The 17,366-nt window shown below is 38.3% G+C and overlaps 1 protein-coding gene across 6 annotated transcripts in view; it reads right to left on the bottom strand.

Moving 5' to 3' along the window:
- Positions 1-13,007: 13,007 nt before the first annotated feature.
- Positions 13,008-17,366, bottom strand: part of CSRNP3 (cysteine and serine rich nuclear protein 3) — a 162,819-nt gene continuing 158,460 nt past the window's right edge. For all 6 annotated transcript variants that reach the window (XM_050916859.1, XM_050916856.1, XM_050916860.1 and 3 more), the window contains exon 5: positions 13,008-16,836. In XM_050916859.1, the coding sequence (XP_050772816.1) occupies positions 15,802-16,836 (1,035 nt within the window). In that variant the 3' untranslated portion in view covers positions 13,008-15,801. The remainder of the gene's footprint in view (positions 16,837-17,366) is intronic.

A 17,366-nucleotide genomic window follows, 5' to 3' on the forward strand; every position in this document is an offset into this window, starting at 1 on the left:
AAAAAAGATGATTTCTCGCCCTTCAGTGAATGCTACATTATATTTATAAACAGAAACACAAACCACCATTGGTGTGGCCATGAACGGGGGTGGTAGTGTGAAAGCAAAGCATGACCTTTTTTGTTTTATGAAATGGTTAATATTAAAACCTTAGCGCAGCTGTTGAAAATTAAAATTCACTTCATACTATGTCAGACATTTAACTAACACCATTGTTTCTTCCTCTTATTAGTTCAGGATCTTTTTCTTCTAGCATTTACCATTTCTAGTATGGCTTTCTCCTCCTGTTCTCATTCACCATTCAAGCCACAAAGCAAAACATGACTTCTGCCACAGTGGCATTGCCCTGAATGTGAAACCACAATCACAGACTTTCAGGCCATAATCACAGTATGATTGCAGTTCAATTTGACATTTTTAGTTTTCTACTACAAAATAAGTTGGCATTTACATCCCCACCTGTTCTTACATCTGTTCAGAAAGAAACTGGCTGACATGATTTAGTTACATTCTGGTTTTCCAGTTGGTTGCTATACACCAGTTTCTCTTTCAAGTAGTTATTGATCTACTACCGTATGTAGTGTTTTTTTATAGCACTTTCTTCAAAATAACTAGGGCACAATTAGTAATCACTTTAATGTTGTTTTCACAGAATGCACAGTCAACTTTTGGCGCTTCATGCCCAAGTATATTGTGAAGGGTGATGTTGCCAAGCCTATAGCAGCAGTCCAGAAAACTAGCTAAATACCTGGTGGATAGGTCCATCAATGGCTATTAGCTGGGCTGGGCAGGGATGATGGCCCTAGCCTCTGTTTGCCAAAAGCTGGAGCACTTGATGATTACCTGTTCTGTTCATTCCCTCTGGGGCACCTGGAATTGGCCACTAGCAGAAGACAGGCTATGGGGCTAGATGGACCTTTGATCTGACCCAGTATGGCTGTTCTCATGTAATGTGCTGAAATATATTAACTGTGATTATATTTCTTCCTTGGTGGGTTTCTCAAACCAGGTCAGCTGTGTTAGTATGCTCAAAACAGCAGAAAGGGTAACATGAGGCACGGAAAATAATATCTCTCTCTCTCCACACCCACACACAAAAAAAGAGAAAAAGAAAAAAAAATCTTGGAGGAGTGTATTGTGGCCTTTTGAAAGGATTATCCCTAAAAGCACCTACAATTACTGCCATCTAATGGCGTTGCGAGCTGGGGCTTAAATTCACATTGTTTGGCATTTGAATCCATGACTCAGCACAATCAGAAAGCAGCAGGCGGGACTGAACCTAGGCACTTGACCAATACAGTACAGTCATTTTAACAACTTAGGCAGCAACACAGAGTCCTGTGGCACCTTACAGACTAACAGTTGTATTGAAGCATAAGCTTTTGTGGGTGAATACCCACTTCGTCAGACACACGTATTCACCCACGAAAGCTTATGCTCAAATATATCTGTTAGTCTATAAGGTGCCACAGGACTCCTCATTGCTTTTTACAGATCCAGACTAACCCGGCTACCCCTCTTATACCTAACTAGGGTAGGCACCTAACTGCCTGTGCAGGCAGGATTAGGGCTCCTGGAAGAAACGGGAACCAAAGTTTCCTACATCTTGGCTATAGTGAAATGCTGTGAGCCTCTTTGACCTAATGTATATTTAATTATTTATACACAGGGGAGCAGTTTCAACAGTAGAGAGGGAACCCCACCTGTCAGGGATAGTAAATAGGCGTGGAGTTAGGGCATGCAAAACATGGGTGTCCTAACACTCAGTAAATGTCTTGCTCTGCATCAGTGAGGGGCTGGTGGATTCCTGCCTTGAAGAGCGTGGGTAAATGTACTCTCAGCTATGAATGCCAAGCATCAAGGAGCACTTCCCACCACTTCGCACTTAGGCATGGCCCTCCTGAGGCGGTCATGCTGTAGGTCCCAGAAGGAACCTGGAAAATTGTCTTCTAAGATCCTGAACCAGCCCCCACCCCAGAGCTAACACATCACTCTTGTAGCCCAAGGCCCTGTTCATTATTCATACACAAAGTTACATTCTAAACTGCCGTAGCCTGGTGTATGGAGCATACTGATAAACGGTAGGAAACTAAAGTTCAACTCTCTAAGCAACACCAGGCATGCGCTAATAGCCTGCAGGTTTCTCAGACCCTGTGTGACTTCCCTAATGACAGTGTTTAATGGGACCTGCTGCATCCTCCTTCTCAGAAAAACCCAGAAAGGGCTAAGGCACTAAAGTCTGGGAGATGGTTGACAGCAGCATACTGCAGTCATCTCATGCCCTTTGCAGGCATGGTTTCGATTTCTTGGAGGAAATGGCACAAAGGTCTTGCAGAAGCCAGCCAGGTGCACTGGCACCTGGGCAATGTAAAGCTGAACACCTCTTTGTCCTAATGCACAGTTATCCATTTATACATGGTGGATCAGTTTCAACTTTGACCAGTCATGCAGTCTCCCAGAGGTGGGAGGGATAGGATTGTCTCCTATATGGCAAGTGACACCCCCACCCCACCCCACATCACACCATACGCCACCCTGTGAAAGAACCTTGACTGTGGCTACCTCATGTTCTGGGGCAATGCCTGTACAGCAAACCCAAAGGTTGTAAACTCTGGGGGGGCCAGAGGGAGGTGGGCATCTGCTTTTGTTTGTCTTAAATGACTGGCTAAGGGGCCTGATTCCAGGAGACGGCTCACAGCTGTGTAGCCCAAGTGACTACAGGCACCTACCCCAGTGTGAGGCTTAGGGTTTAGACATTCAGCAGTGACCTGAAAGCTAGGTCTCCCACCTCTTAGATGAACCTCCCACTTCCCTGCAACAACTGGGGTAAGCAGGGTCAGTGCTTTGGAGCTGGTCCCAGGTATATTTATTACTTATACACTGTGTAACAGCTTTACCAAATGCTATGGAGGTCCTCCCCGCAAATGGTCCTATATCAGGACTATCCCATAGCCATGTGTTAGGGCATTCTGGGACCTAGGCCACCCATGGTCAAGGCCTTACACCATTTCAGCTGGCTGGAGCCTCACACCATGTCTTCCATAACCTAAGTAAAGGACAGTACTAAAAGCTGTGAGCCATGGGACTTAGCTATCTCCATTTTTCTTGAAGGAAAAAAAAAAAAAAAAGATGGCCTCCACAAGAAGGCTAGACTGCATGAAACCCAAATAGGGCAAGTTACCCAACACTTTGGCTTAGACGCAGGGTCCTGCAGGCCGGCTTCTACAGCATATGTAAGTGCACTAACCAGTGGGCCTCAGGCATTCAGCGTCCTTTGCTTCGCCAACACACAGCTAATTATATATACACAGTAGGGAAGTTTCATCACAAGAGCTTGAACAAGTTGCTCCAGCCTACAAGTGTAGTCATGACACATTCATGAGTGGTGCACGAATCACATTTACATCCCTTCCAGTAGGCAGGGGTTGGGGAAAGGATACGGAATTGGATCCCAGTTCTCCCCCCAACAAACCTCTTCTGGGTGCATACCCTAACCACTGGGCCAAAAGCTCACAGGGTGGCAGGTTCTCCTCTGGATGTTTTAGGTATGCTCTGAGCATATGCACTGAATTGGGTCCCACAGGTACGATGGACAGGGGGATGCTACTGGAGCTTAGACATGAATTAGGCACCAAGCTGCAGGGCACTGTGAGGCTCCAAGTAGCTGAGCAGCTGCTCATTGCAATTTAGGCCCCTCAAGACATTAACAATGAAAACAGCCACCGCGAGGGTTTCAGCATTTTCAGCATTGGTGGTTTTGTAAATGTTCATGGTGGCTAATTGTTTGAGTTAGGCACATAAAGCCTCTTTCTGAAACCCATGTCTCACACACATCCATCACCTCCCTCCCAGGGGATTCTAGCCATCCTGCTTGTGACACATGCCTCACCCCAAAATCATTCCTCCTGCGCAAGGGCAAGGAGAAAGAAAAGCTGCAGCAGCAGAGTCACCTTCACCAGGTTATAACGCTAACCTATTACTGCTCAGCAGAGGCATAATGCTATTTTTGCTGACAGTCCATTCTGTCACTGGCCTGAAAAGACATTAATATAAGCATTTGTCCTTTACTACTGATAGAGTTGCTACTAACAGTCCTCAGCCCTGACTTTGTCCTCACAAATTACCTTGGTATTCAGCCAGTTTATAATATTAAATCCTTAGAACATTATGATATTAAATAATTTCTATTACTTTTATCAGGTTACTGAAATTAAGAGAGATCTACAGTACAGTGAATTATAGCTAAATCTTAGTTTCAATATAGTCAGTCTATTATATTTTATTTAAAACGTTAGTTGTAATATGCCAGCACTGGGAGAAGTTACTGAGTGTACTGTGGTTCTTCCTGTTTGGAAAGCTATTATGCAATGATGTGTGCCAGCAGGTTCTCACCATGGCTGGTGAGGCATCACCAGTAGGGCCATGGCAACCAGGACTACCCTCTCTTTTTGGGAGGGAGGTGCTAAAACTAAAAGAGAGGTGAAACTTCAGTGTTGTAACATTGGCCTGTTGAGAACCACTGCTGTAGCCCTTTTAATCCCCTTGTCCTGCATAACACCCTCAAATCTTCTGTGGCAATGTGACAATCTCTTCCAGCACAGGAAGCCATGTAATTAATCCTAAAACCTGAGTGCACAGTTAGATCGGTTCACCAGTCTCCAAACCCAAGGACTTCTTCCTCTAATGCTGCTCTGCCATTAGCCACATCATGCTACTGTATAAAACGAACAAATGAACAAAAATGAAACAGCGTTCTTCAGTCTGACTGCATGCTTAGTGTCTCAGAAACCAGGAAATATTGGTTTCTGAATAGCGCTTTGAATTAATTAATGAGGTAATAAAGCACAGAAATGATATACTACTCTCTAGCATACATATGCTGTAGTGCAGGGAATAAATATACTTAGAACAAATAAGCACTCTGAGTATGGATAAGGTGTCACTACGATGTATTAAGTTTAATCCAATGCTTGTTATGTCAGGTCAAATATTTTTGGAAACCCTTTTTGCCTAGCTTTGTCAGTAGGCAATTTTTTAAATAACGACCCCATCTTCTGAAAATATTTGGCTGTGCTCCTATTGTAAAGTCTTATACCAGTGCTCCCTCCTGGTCATACATTTTTATGCCTAAGTATTTATATCAGAAAAAACATGTAAGCATAAAATAAAAGGTCATCACGTACCATTCATTAGCTACTGTGCTTTTCTTTTACATAACAGGATACTGTTGCTAAGTATAGGGATGTATTTAAATAGAGGATTGAAATTCAGCGTATGTCAAACAGTTTCCTTGGGCTCTTTAATTCCTTTGATTTAATTTAAAGCACTTTCTCTTGGGTTTGCTGCTCTCCAAAGGAGATTAAAACCACCAAATACACAATGTATTCAGATGGAAATATACTAGATCAAACTGCTATATGAGCCACTAACATTTGCCAACAAAACTAAAATCCACAATTATTTTCTCTCTCACCGTTCTCTGTTAACCCACCCACCTATCTTTCCAAACATCTAGGAAAACAACAGGCTTTGCAGCATGCTTGATTTAAGTTACAGAATGCTCAATCTTACTCCAAGACAACAGAAGCTCTAACAGTTATGAAAATATACGGGCTGATTCTCCACTCACTTACACCAGTTTGACATTAGCAGAATCACATTGGACCAGATCCTTAGTCAATGTAAATTGGTGTTGCTTTATTAACTTCCATGGAACTATGACAATTTACATCAGCTGAGGATCTGACCCATTGACTTGAGTATAATTACTTCTGATTTATACCAGTGTGAGTATAGACTATGTGTTTATAATGAATATAAATCCTATTTTACAAGCTTAATTCTAGTTTATTTGTGAAACGAGTGCTGCATTCTTTAATTTAGAGGACTAGTTTTAAAGGTTGTTTATCCTTTTTTCTGTGTCAGTATGTCCTGACTATAGTGGCAAGCCCTGGAGTGCAATTAATTATAGTTCATGGAAGAGCAAACCACAGACTGGTAACAGATGTTCATCTCTATTTTCTTTTGCATAATTCCTGCTAAGATAAAATGATGTTTTATGAAAAGGCCTTCATAGCAGATTTTACTAGAGAACAACATCTGATCTTTCAATTAACAATCATTTTAAATATTATAAAATAAGATTCATAGATGATTTATCATTTAAAAATATAAAACTCAAATTAACATAATATAACATAACAACATACCAGAATAACCAGAGAAAACACTATAATAAAAATATAAATTCCCTAAAGGGGCTATGTTTGTTAGTTGGTAGGTTTCAGAATAATTAGGCAATAGGCTGAAAGTTAACACTGCCATTTACCTACCTTCATCTATTTGAAATGTGTTTGGTGTACAAAATTACTGCATTATGACCAACAGAGGGAGTATTGCAAAGTTATTTCGAGCAACATTTGGAAAATCTTTCTTCTTCAGCCTAAACAAAACTGGCATGACAAAGTTACCAGGATAATAAGTACAGCTGAATCATGCAATTTCTCTTTCTGCCCATTTTAATTAAAGTGTATGTGCTACTGTTCACTAATATGAAAAAAGGCATTCCTGCTCATTTTTTTATATTTGAAGGTTGCTTACACTAACAGTTTAAAAACAACTCATGAAAACATGCATTCAGAGTACTGTACAAGGAAAGGAAGAAATACTAATCTGCGTGAAAAGGGAGGATTCTAAGGTTCGCTATGCTGCTCCTCCTGCTTGGAGAGGAGATACAGCATTAATTATGGCACCAGTAGATAGGAGAGGAAACTGTTAGAAATTGTATATTAGAAATAAGATGCACATGGAAAAATGGCAGTAGCTGATGTAACGTAGAAACCTGTTTTACTGTGTTGCAAACAAATGGACAATATATATTGTACAATATATAATAAAAATACAGGAGAATACGAGTGCCACTAATAAACAAAAAGAAACCTAATGTTAAGACTTAAAAATGCTAATTTTATAATATGTACATTGCAGTAATAAGCCACAATAAATACATCAATTTCCATATCATTCATAATAAATACTGAAAATATAAATACAGAAGAATACAGATAATTTGAATAAATTATTACAACATAAGGTCCAGGTTAAGTTCTGTTGAATGTTATTGTAGCTTATATTACCCTTTGGCATCTTTGATTTTACAATTTATAAAACAAAGGAAATCAATCTAGGAAATGTGTAACTCATCATGAATTTGTAATGTTCAATGATTTTCATGTATGTAGGTATTTTGATTTTAAGGTGAACTCTCTTTCCATTCACTTCTCAGTTTGAAAACAGTCCAATAAATAAAATGCTGCTTTACTGCTGAAACCCTCATAATTTTAGCATGTAAGATTAGTTATAATGGAAAATAAAACATTTTAATTATATGGAAGTACAACTATTTTTCTCAAAAATTGTTAGTTAGGAGTTATATACAATTTTTAAATCAACTACTACTGTATAATTATACTGCTACACTGCAATTCCCATTGTATTTAGCAACTGAATTGGTTATATCTGTTTGAAGGACAAATAATTCAAAGTGCTTTTGAACCTGTGATCTAGTATAATATTAACCATATTAACTTACTGTCTTTCTACTACCAATTGTGAGCTCACAGAGATTCAGAAGCACCGTTAATATTCTTGCACATATATTGCTGAATCTTTTAAAATATATGGCCATGGTAAACAATATAAATTTTACATAGCTGATATTTGTTCGACCAGCCAAAGGTATTTTTAACATGAAAAATGTCTTTATAATAAATGCTGAATGACTTTTCTTACAAAATTGATATACTCTATCAGTTTTAAGTGAAACCATATCAAAATAACAAAGTGCCATGTTCTATATTCACAGGTATTAACCAGTACATATGTATTAATAATTTTATTTTCAAAAGGTTATTACACCAGAAATGCAATTAACTAAAATAAAGCAGATCAACTTTACTAAGACACTATTACAGGCTGAGGCTGTTAGGAACAGATTTGTAATCTACAGATTTTGACTAATTCTGCACTGTTAAATGTCTAGCGCTTATTTTACATCAAACACTTTAAAAACATTTTTCACAAACTACACTTCAGACATATCTCCATAGAAGTGCCTACAGTCAGTCAATTAAAAGAAGGGCCCAGTTATGGGCATTATATATAATATATATATAAAACAAAAAGAGTCTTGCTGATATGTGAACATTCACTACAACACTTCATATTTTGAAATAGTTACACATAAAATTACCCTAATAGTTCTAGTACTTTTGTGCGGAACAATTTGAAAATAAAGTACAGTGGCACATGTTCACATAACAGCAAGACATTTTTTTGTTTGTTTGTTTTAAGAGAAGCAGCTGGCAGCGCACACAAAAATATAACCCTGTTGAGAAGCCTGAAATGCCAGGTTTAGCCTGCATATCAAAGACGCACTTGTGGGTGGGTGGTTTCACAGTAAACCCCAAGCATACCAAAAGGGCTGGCTTTCAAACATAATCCAAAACAAAACTGTAGGCCCATGTCATTAATCCAGAAAAAATTACGGCTCATAGGAGCCTAAGGGAGTTAGGTGTCCAACTAGCATTGACTCTTACTGGGAGCTGAATGCCTAACTCCCTTAGGCTCCAAACCTAATTCACTATTCAGGAGGACCTATATTTCTTCCTTACTCTTAAAGAGTGTGTTGTTACCTGGAAATTAGGTCATGTAAGAACAGGATCCTGAGGAGCTGTGCTAACTAACTAGGTGTTAAACATGACTTTGCAGTCAGAGTAGACAGGATTAAGCTGTGTTTCACACTGTATCCACTGGCTGTGATTAAACCTATGGTTTCACTGATGTTTGCTCATGACCAGCTGACATGATGTTAAACATGTCTTCTTCCTGTATATACTTGCTGCAAAGTTATGTTTAACAACATTAGTTAACACAACTCATGTCATGTTCTAACACAACTTAAATTTCTAGTGAAGACAGACTTATGGTGCCTGCTCTGGGCCCCTCTTAATCTCAATTTTTGCCCTTTTTATGAAACTTTTCCTTTGCTATCAAGATAACAAAAGCCTTCTTCCAAAAAAATCCATGTCAGCGCAGATGCATTAACTGGGTGCATGGTTAAGACTGGAGCCATGTTTGTCAATATATTTTCCATTATTCCTCCAGACAGTATATAAAACTATTTAGGCTTTCCTTGGCTGCTGTAAAAACCTTTTATGCAGGAGTGGGGAATGGGGGCAACATGTTCTTTTCATTTTCTTGTGGATTTGTTACCACTTGAGAGGGGGAGGGATAGCTCAGTGGTTTGAGCATTAGCCTGCTAAACCCAGGGTTATGAGTCCAATCCTTGAAGGGGCCACTTAGGAATCTGGGGCAAAAATCAGTACTTGATCCTGCTGGAGAAAGCAGGGGGCTGGACTCAATGACCCTTCAAGGTCCCTTCCAGTTCTAGGAGATAGGTATATCTCCAATTATTATTATAAAAAAACCAAAAACATCTGTTGAACATTCTACAGTATAAACAGTTTGACAGACTCAGTCACTGCTGAGGCATAAGTGCAAATGATTAAACAAATAAATAATACATTTGCCTCTTCATCTTCTCTGGGCCTACTTGAAAAACAGGAGACTTTCCATCTGAGAAGCCAAGCTGTAAAGCTCCCTGGGTGTGGCTCTTTAGCCTCCAGGAACAAACAACAGTGTCCCCTCTGTGCTACTGGGCACCCTGATGCACCATCTGCCAACCTTAGGTCCTCCAGAACACTAACACTCAATATACCTTTCAACCTTCCCTTTTCAGAGAGACATACCTCATTTTAGACTCACATTTCAGCTCTTCCTTAATGCCAAGCCTCATCTCAAAGCAAAACTTTTTCAGGGAAGATACAAACAGAGCAAAGCTACAAAACACTAAATTCTTCAAAACGTGTGTCAGATGAACTGGAGATGTCTATAGTAAATGCCATAATGTAGGCTGCTTGGGAGACAAGGAACTCAAGCAGCTCTCATGGAAGGAATTAAAAACCCTTCTTCCCAGATAACAATGCTACCTGTGGCACATTAATACCAAGTAAGTTGGAAGCTGCCTTGTGATTCTAGGGTGAAAAAAACTTGAAGACTCCTGGACAGCTCTTGTACTTTATATACTCTATTTTCGTAACTAATCAAGAAAACTTGTTTCTTACATCACAATTTTCTTGCTTTGGATCCCTCTTGGAGAAAAAAGAGAATTATTAGCATGTCCGGTGATCACTGAGAACAGCAAAATTAAACAAAGTGCATTTTTTAAAAAAGAATGTTGGAAATTTTTTTTAAGAAGCAAATTTTGAGATTTCTCATATTCATTATGGAACATGTTACGGAACAGGGCTCTTTGCTTACATCTGTTTTATTTTCTGAAAATAACAGTAGTTTTCTACTATTAATTTAAAAAAAATACTGCTCAGACTTTATATTTTAGAAATAAATTCTACAGAATATATTATCATCTGAGTTAATTCTACCATTTATTATTATTAATATTTTACATCAAATGATTTGTAAGCACAATAAAGGCTATATTTACTCTTTGGCCCCACCAGGGGAGCTGCACATTCCTGACTAAGACCTGAGCCTTCAGCCCTGAATGATTCAGGAAATGAAACAATCAGAGCAATAATCAAGCCCAGGTCGCCAGGCTACAATGTAGAGCACTATCATTAACCAACCAGGCTAATCCATTATTCAGCAGATCCTCTTAAAACACTACAGTGGGCCAGATTGTCTCTTTTCTCCTAGCTCTGAGTGGTCCACAACTGCACTGCCCCAGAGCAGTTCAGGGAAAAAATTGAGCCAGAGACATAATTCTTGCCCTGGCTGGTTCCTCCCTTGCTCCAGTGGGGCAGGAATCTGCTAGTGATTTATAGCAGATGACTTCCCCCCTGCCCTGGCTCAGATATACTGGGTAGTGTATTGGGGAGGGGGTGCAGAGTCAAGACTCAGTATCATCATCCCCATTTTACAGATGGGGAAACTGAGGCACAGAGATACCGTAACTTATCCAAAGTCACAAAGCAGGCCATTGGCAGAGCTAGGAATAGAACCTAGGTTGCCTAAATCCCAGTCCAGTGCTCTTCTAGGCAATGCTGCCTCCCACAACCCCAAACACAACTTTAAATATTAAAAACCATGGCAAAATAAATTCTCTGTCTTGCTGAGGTTTGTATGTAACCTGTAACAGCCAGGTTTGGTTTATTGAAGAGTCTGCTCCCAGCTGAGAAGTTACTGTTGTGTGAATGAATTTCTCAAGACGTGGTGATGCAGGCCACACAAAATTAAATTGAGCATTTGGCCCCCAATCTCTTAGCATTCTAGTGAGTAACAAAACCATGAATACTGGACATTTTGTAGAATTTTATTACAACTAGTACTATGACATTTTAAAGAAACTCAGAGCACTTTAAAAAAAATCAGTGGGAGGACTGAACTGAATAGAACTATTAATAACAGGTTTCTTTGAGCAATAGGCTTTGCAGGAGTGAGTGCTATTTGTTGATAACTGAACAGAATTTGATCAGAACCTGACCCAAGGCAAATGGAAAGGTACAAAATGGAACTATTGTTAGAACTCAAAGAATTAGTAATTTGTACAATTTTAAATGACAGTCTCTGTCAATAATTTTAAATCAAAATTTACTCATCTCTCTGGCATGCACTCAATCAGAATTTTTTTTATGAAAAAACAATAAAATTTTAGATAATTGTTGCATTTTTTTTCCTGGCCAATTCTCTTTTAAAGTGAATGTTCCAGTTGGCATGAGTTACAGCTCCTTGAAAACAACTACAATTGCCATAATTTTTCCAGCAAATTTCTAGCTTCATATTTAACTTTATTAAAGCTTAATATGCAAGCTAGTTGGTTGCATCTTCCAAGAGAAGCTAGATTTACTTCATTAGGAAAAAATGCAGTCAGTTCTGTGCTGTTTTTAGTAATCTTCAGTGCGCAAATTCTTTTATGTTGTACCAGAAGAAAATGTTTTGGGGTTACAAGTACATAAATTATTAGGGGAAAAAGAGTACTAGGAACACATCTCCAAAGAAAGCATTGTCTGCCACCTTACACACTGTTTGTACTGTTGTTGTAGTTGTGCTGGTCTCAGGACACTGCTGAGACCAGGTAGGGGAGGGAATATCTTTTATTGGACCAACTTTCTTGATGAAACAGACAAGCTTTTGAGCTATACAGAGCTGTTCTTCAGGACATTTCTTCAGGACCTGAAGAAGAGCTCTGTGTAGCTCAAAAGCTTGTCTGTTTCACCAATAGAAGTTGGTCCAATAAATACCAATAGCTCACCCACCTTGTTAGTTTACAGAATGACTTTCAAAACTATCCTGTTTCTTCTGAATGACTATTACCAGGCATCAAGTATCTTATGGATGTAAAGCTTTTTAAGCACAAACAAGGAATGGAGACCAATCATTAAAATAAATGCGGCTACAAATGATGTGCCAAATCTGTACAGACGACACACATGGCTATTTCTAATTTAACAACATACCTCTTTTAGCACATAGACATAAGGTTCACAAAAGTGAAACTATTAGCAACCAACACAGGAAATATATTACTTCATTAACTGAGCAGTAGGGCACTCTAGGTTGGCCAAGGAAAGGAGACTGAAAAGTACTCACAAATCTCCAGGTTTAACCAAATCACTAAACAGAGCTTTTCCTTAAGTCAGTGGTTTTCAACCTTTTTTCATTTGCGGACTCCTAAAAAACTTCAAATAGATGTGCGGACTCCTTTGGAAATCTTAGAAACAGTTTGTGACCCCACAGGGGTCCATGGACCACAGGTTGAAAAGCATTGTCTTAAGCCAGTGGCTCTTTTCCTACAAATTCAGACTCCAGATACTATATCCTCTGACTCCTCATAACTGTTCCCAACTTTACTTGTGGGAAATATCATAGCAAAATATTATTTAATCACCTCCTTGTCCCCATCCCTTTGTATGTTGTGTGTTTTCTTATATTGTAAGCTCTTGCAGGCAGGGCCCAAGTTTAGTTCGAATACTATAATAGCAGGCCTCAGAACCTAGAGATGATTATACAGCACCTAGCACAAGGTGCCCCATCTTGATCAATTCTCTGAACTCTATTGCAATATAAATGGTAAAGAAGAACAGCAGCAATCTCATTATTTTAAAGCTAGTTGAAATGTGCTTTACATAATTACTTACTTTTCTGAGTGTTTTTCTTTCTAATGTCAGTGAAGATTTTCTTCATGTGGAAAGTTAGAGACTAAGAATATAATTTTTTATTGCTCCATAACAGGGCGAATAATGAAGTACAAATCAAATTTTCACCTGAACGTAATACATTGGTTAAATGTGCAAAATTATGTCTCCTTCTAGTGGCCAGTCTACACTGAAGTTAAGAACCTGCTACTCACTCATAGCTACTGTGTTAGTTAGAAGTTTGTGCTTTAAGTGCTAGTGTAGCATGTGCCAGGTTTCTGTGATGTGCACACATGTGCCCAGTGATTTGTTACAGGGGCTCTGTAAATTAAGAGAGCTCTGTTATCAAGACAATATTATCAGTAACCTGCATACTTCTTTTTATCAAATGTTTCTAATTTGTTTCTCTTTAAAAAGAAAGAATACCATTTGCTGTGTAAAAGCTGAGAACTCCTGTCTTAACTGACTACACGCCCTTCAGGGAAAGAAAAATTTCTACTGCAAACAAGGAACAGATGAATTGCTAGAATGGCTACTTTAGACAGCAAGTCCAAGTGGTCTGCACTTTTCCAGGAGATAGGAATGTCATGCAAATTAAGTATGCAGTTCTTACTGAACCAGGGTTTCTATCTCAAAGGAATCCTAATGAAGGCATTCATGAATCAATGTGAGAACAAATAAACGAAACAGCTCCTTCATCTTACATGGAAAATATAAAAATATTTTGACAATTCAGTGTACAACAATTGACTTGAAAATGGTTGTGCAATAGTGTCATAAAAGAGCCATTAAGTCTCAACTTCTTTTTCAGAGAACATCTTTTTAGCATGGTAGTTTTTCTACCTGGAATACTGTAGCTGACTTTATAAAAAGTGACTCAGCAGAAGAGTAATTGGTACAGAGTTGAAATCTACAATATGCTTACATCTGTATCCCTAAAACAACAAAATTTGTCAGAGATAAAAATTAAGCAGCAGATGCTATAATTTGACAAAAAAGACAATCATTTCCTAACAGATATATAATGATACTTCAATATCAGTAAAAGGACCAAAATATCAAAACAGTTTAAGAAGTGTCCTATTGCATTTTAAAATAAGGCAATGCACAGCTAGGTATATCTAATAAACATGTAGAAAATGAACTCCTAGAAGTTGTTCTTCTCTAGAAAAACCAAGTCCAGATAATTTAAGGGTTGGGATGCAGCATGTGTTGTAATTCTCATTGTCCCTTTTAAAAAGTAAAATGAAAACCAGGTAGTAACAATTGATGCATGTAATGCATTAGAATTTGCCTACAAATTTTCACAACTGTAAAACTTCTGACATTAGTGTCCTAGTTGAATAAATAGATTCTGGTACCTAATACTATCATTATCAGAGTAATTAAGTGACTTTGCAGATTTAGGGTTTGATCAAAAGCCCACTGAATGGCTTCAATGGGCTCTGGATCAGGCTCTTAATTTGTAAAGATTGCTAAATAGGTAGAAGAATCTAGAAAAACTTAACTGTTCTCCACGCTTCCTTTAACCTAACAGAACGACTCTTTGCTCTTACTAATTACTTATTTAAGCATCCATATATTGGCTAGGGAAAACTTGTATCAGTTTTATTACAATGAATTGTAAAATGCTTGTCTATTATATAGATCTCACAATCTGGAGCTATGGCATATCTCCAAAATTGTTCACAGTACCCACAATTAGTAAGGTACTGCAAAATGGCACTAAAGTGCATTAGTAAGCTGAATATTTGTGGGGCTAAAAGGTGCTGTGCAAGTTTATAAACTACTGCTTTGTCCTTATACACAACATCAATTTTCTCTAGGCGGAGTCATTGATTCAGACATTAATGGAAGATTGTCCTACCTTTCACCTGTTTACAAAATATAAATGCCCCCTTACTCACAGATTTGTCTGTCAAAAGGAGTAAAAACAGATGTAATGAATTTTAAAGAATGTATTTTAAGATCAGTTGCTAAGAGTAGTTATAAAAAATGTATATGGTATGCCAGATGATTTTACATGGGCATGCTCTGCAGAACTAGCTATGGATCTTAAACTCAAATGAACATTCTGTTCATTTTTATCAAAACATGAGTACTAAACTACTATAAATAAAATACAGTACAGAACACCTAAACCTTTTTCATACATTAATTACTTTTACATAAAAAGTCACTATCTTTTTCAGATATGTTGAAAATGTAGGACTCTAAACATGATTATTTCAAAGCATCGGTTTTAACAATCTTGCACAGGCCCAACAATTAAAAACATGAAGCTTTGATTCAGATATCTTGGCAGGTTCCACATAGTTTGACAGGTAGGCTACTTTGAAATATGTATATATTTTTTAATTTATACATTTTCTATCAAAAGACAGTTTGATTTCTGTTTTTAATCTTTACATGAACTGTTTTTGTGCAATGCCACAGCCATGTAGCTTGAAGAAAAAAACAAAATGTGTCTGGAATATTAATCATAGTCCAAATTTTCTTAATCCACATCTTAAAAAATTATGATTCTAGGAAATCCAATTGGACGGCATTTAAATAAAGGGATTCAGTCCTAGAATATCTTAATAAATTAAACAGGTACTGTTTCCACTACAGGTGATTTGATACACTCTTCATGCAGTCTGCTCTTTTCTGAAAGGCTTACAGAATTCTCAGCAGCTTGCTCCGTTATGTGACTGTCACCGTTCAAAGCTGAAACAAATCCATCTTGAGAGGTACTTTTCAAGTATGAGTGAAATTCCACTTGAGGGTGGCTTGGCCTATGTTCAGTGTATAAACTATTACATGGAACATTGTTATCACTTTCTGAAGAGGAGCAGCAAACTATCACAGAGGGGTTTGCAGAAGGGTAATGAGAGCTGCTGTAACTTTCCTCTGATTGCCGTGTGTAGTCAACAAGCTGCTCTGAAGTCATATTGTAAGGCACCAGAGAAAGACTACCATTTTTAACAGTGTCCCTTTCTGAACAGGTCTCAGTGATGTGGTTATTACTGCCAGGGGCATGGTTCTCTATTTGGTAATACAGAGTTGAAGAGTTAGCATAGTATGAGGCATTTTTAGAGTGGCTTTCACGTACTGCAGCGCCATCAGAATAGCAAAGGACAGAAGGAAGAGGCACCACATCGGCATGGGACTCCATGCCTTCTACAAAATCATCTGCTTTTTCTTCCTCCTCCTCCTCCTCTTCATCATCATCATCATCAGATTCACTGGGTGCTAAACTTTGTGTACTAGAATCTGTAACTCCACTACAAAAGCTACTTCCATCTTCTTCCTCCTCCTCATCTTCCCCAGGACAATCCAAATCTTCAGTAGACTGCAGGTGCATCACTGCAGTCTGGGGGTCAGTTTCAATTTCAAAATTCTCTGCAAGTGAATATTCTACTGGGTGGGGTACTGTACTCAGAGAACTAGTGTGAGCACTTACCTCACTGTGGCAACCATTTAGTGCAGGAACGTGCTGCTCTCTATTTTTCTCCAATTCAAGCTTCATTATTGTATGCAAAAAGTGAGTCCGTACACGAATGGGGTTAAATTCTATTCTACCTGCTGTATTGCTGCACCCTTCTTTAGTGCAACCACATGGAAAAGACATACGATCCACCTTTTAAAAAGAGAATACAGATTAACCATATGTACAATAAACCAATGATGCAACAGACACAAGAGAGACTAGAAGCATAAAATGACAAAATGAGATTCATTTGGGGAAAGTGCATAGTACAATATATATGGAAAAATAAACCAAAGCACAGATATTCACTGGGAGGGAGAACCTGGAAAGCAATAATATCATAAAAACCAGAAAGTTAGACATGGATTTACAATGCAGTGTAGCAGAAAACAAAAAGACAATACAGTTTTAGGTTTCATACGTCACAATGTGGACCAAGGGATAAATGATTTATCTTTCTATGGCTCTGCTATAACCACACCTGAAATACTGTGTTCATTCCTGGGGCCCTCATTACCAGAAAGAAGCTGAGATACTGGACGGAAATCAGATGAAAGAAACAAAAATGATTAATGATTAGGAGGGAATGGCTTGCGCAGAAAGGTGGGAGTTTTTTAAATTAAATATAGACAGCTTGACAAAACAATAACTAAAGGGAGAAATGACCACAGAAGTTAGAA

Source organism: Gopherus flavomarginatus, chromosome 10, assembly GCF_025201925.1.
Source record: "Gopherus flavomarginatus isolate rGopFla2 chromosome 10, rGopFla2.mat.asm, whole genome shotgun sequence".
Lineage (NCBI taxonomy): Eukaryota > Metazoa > Chordata > Testudines > Testudinidae > Gopherus > Gopherus flavomarginatus.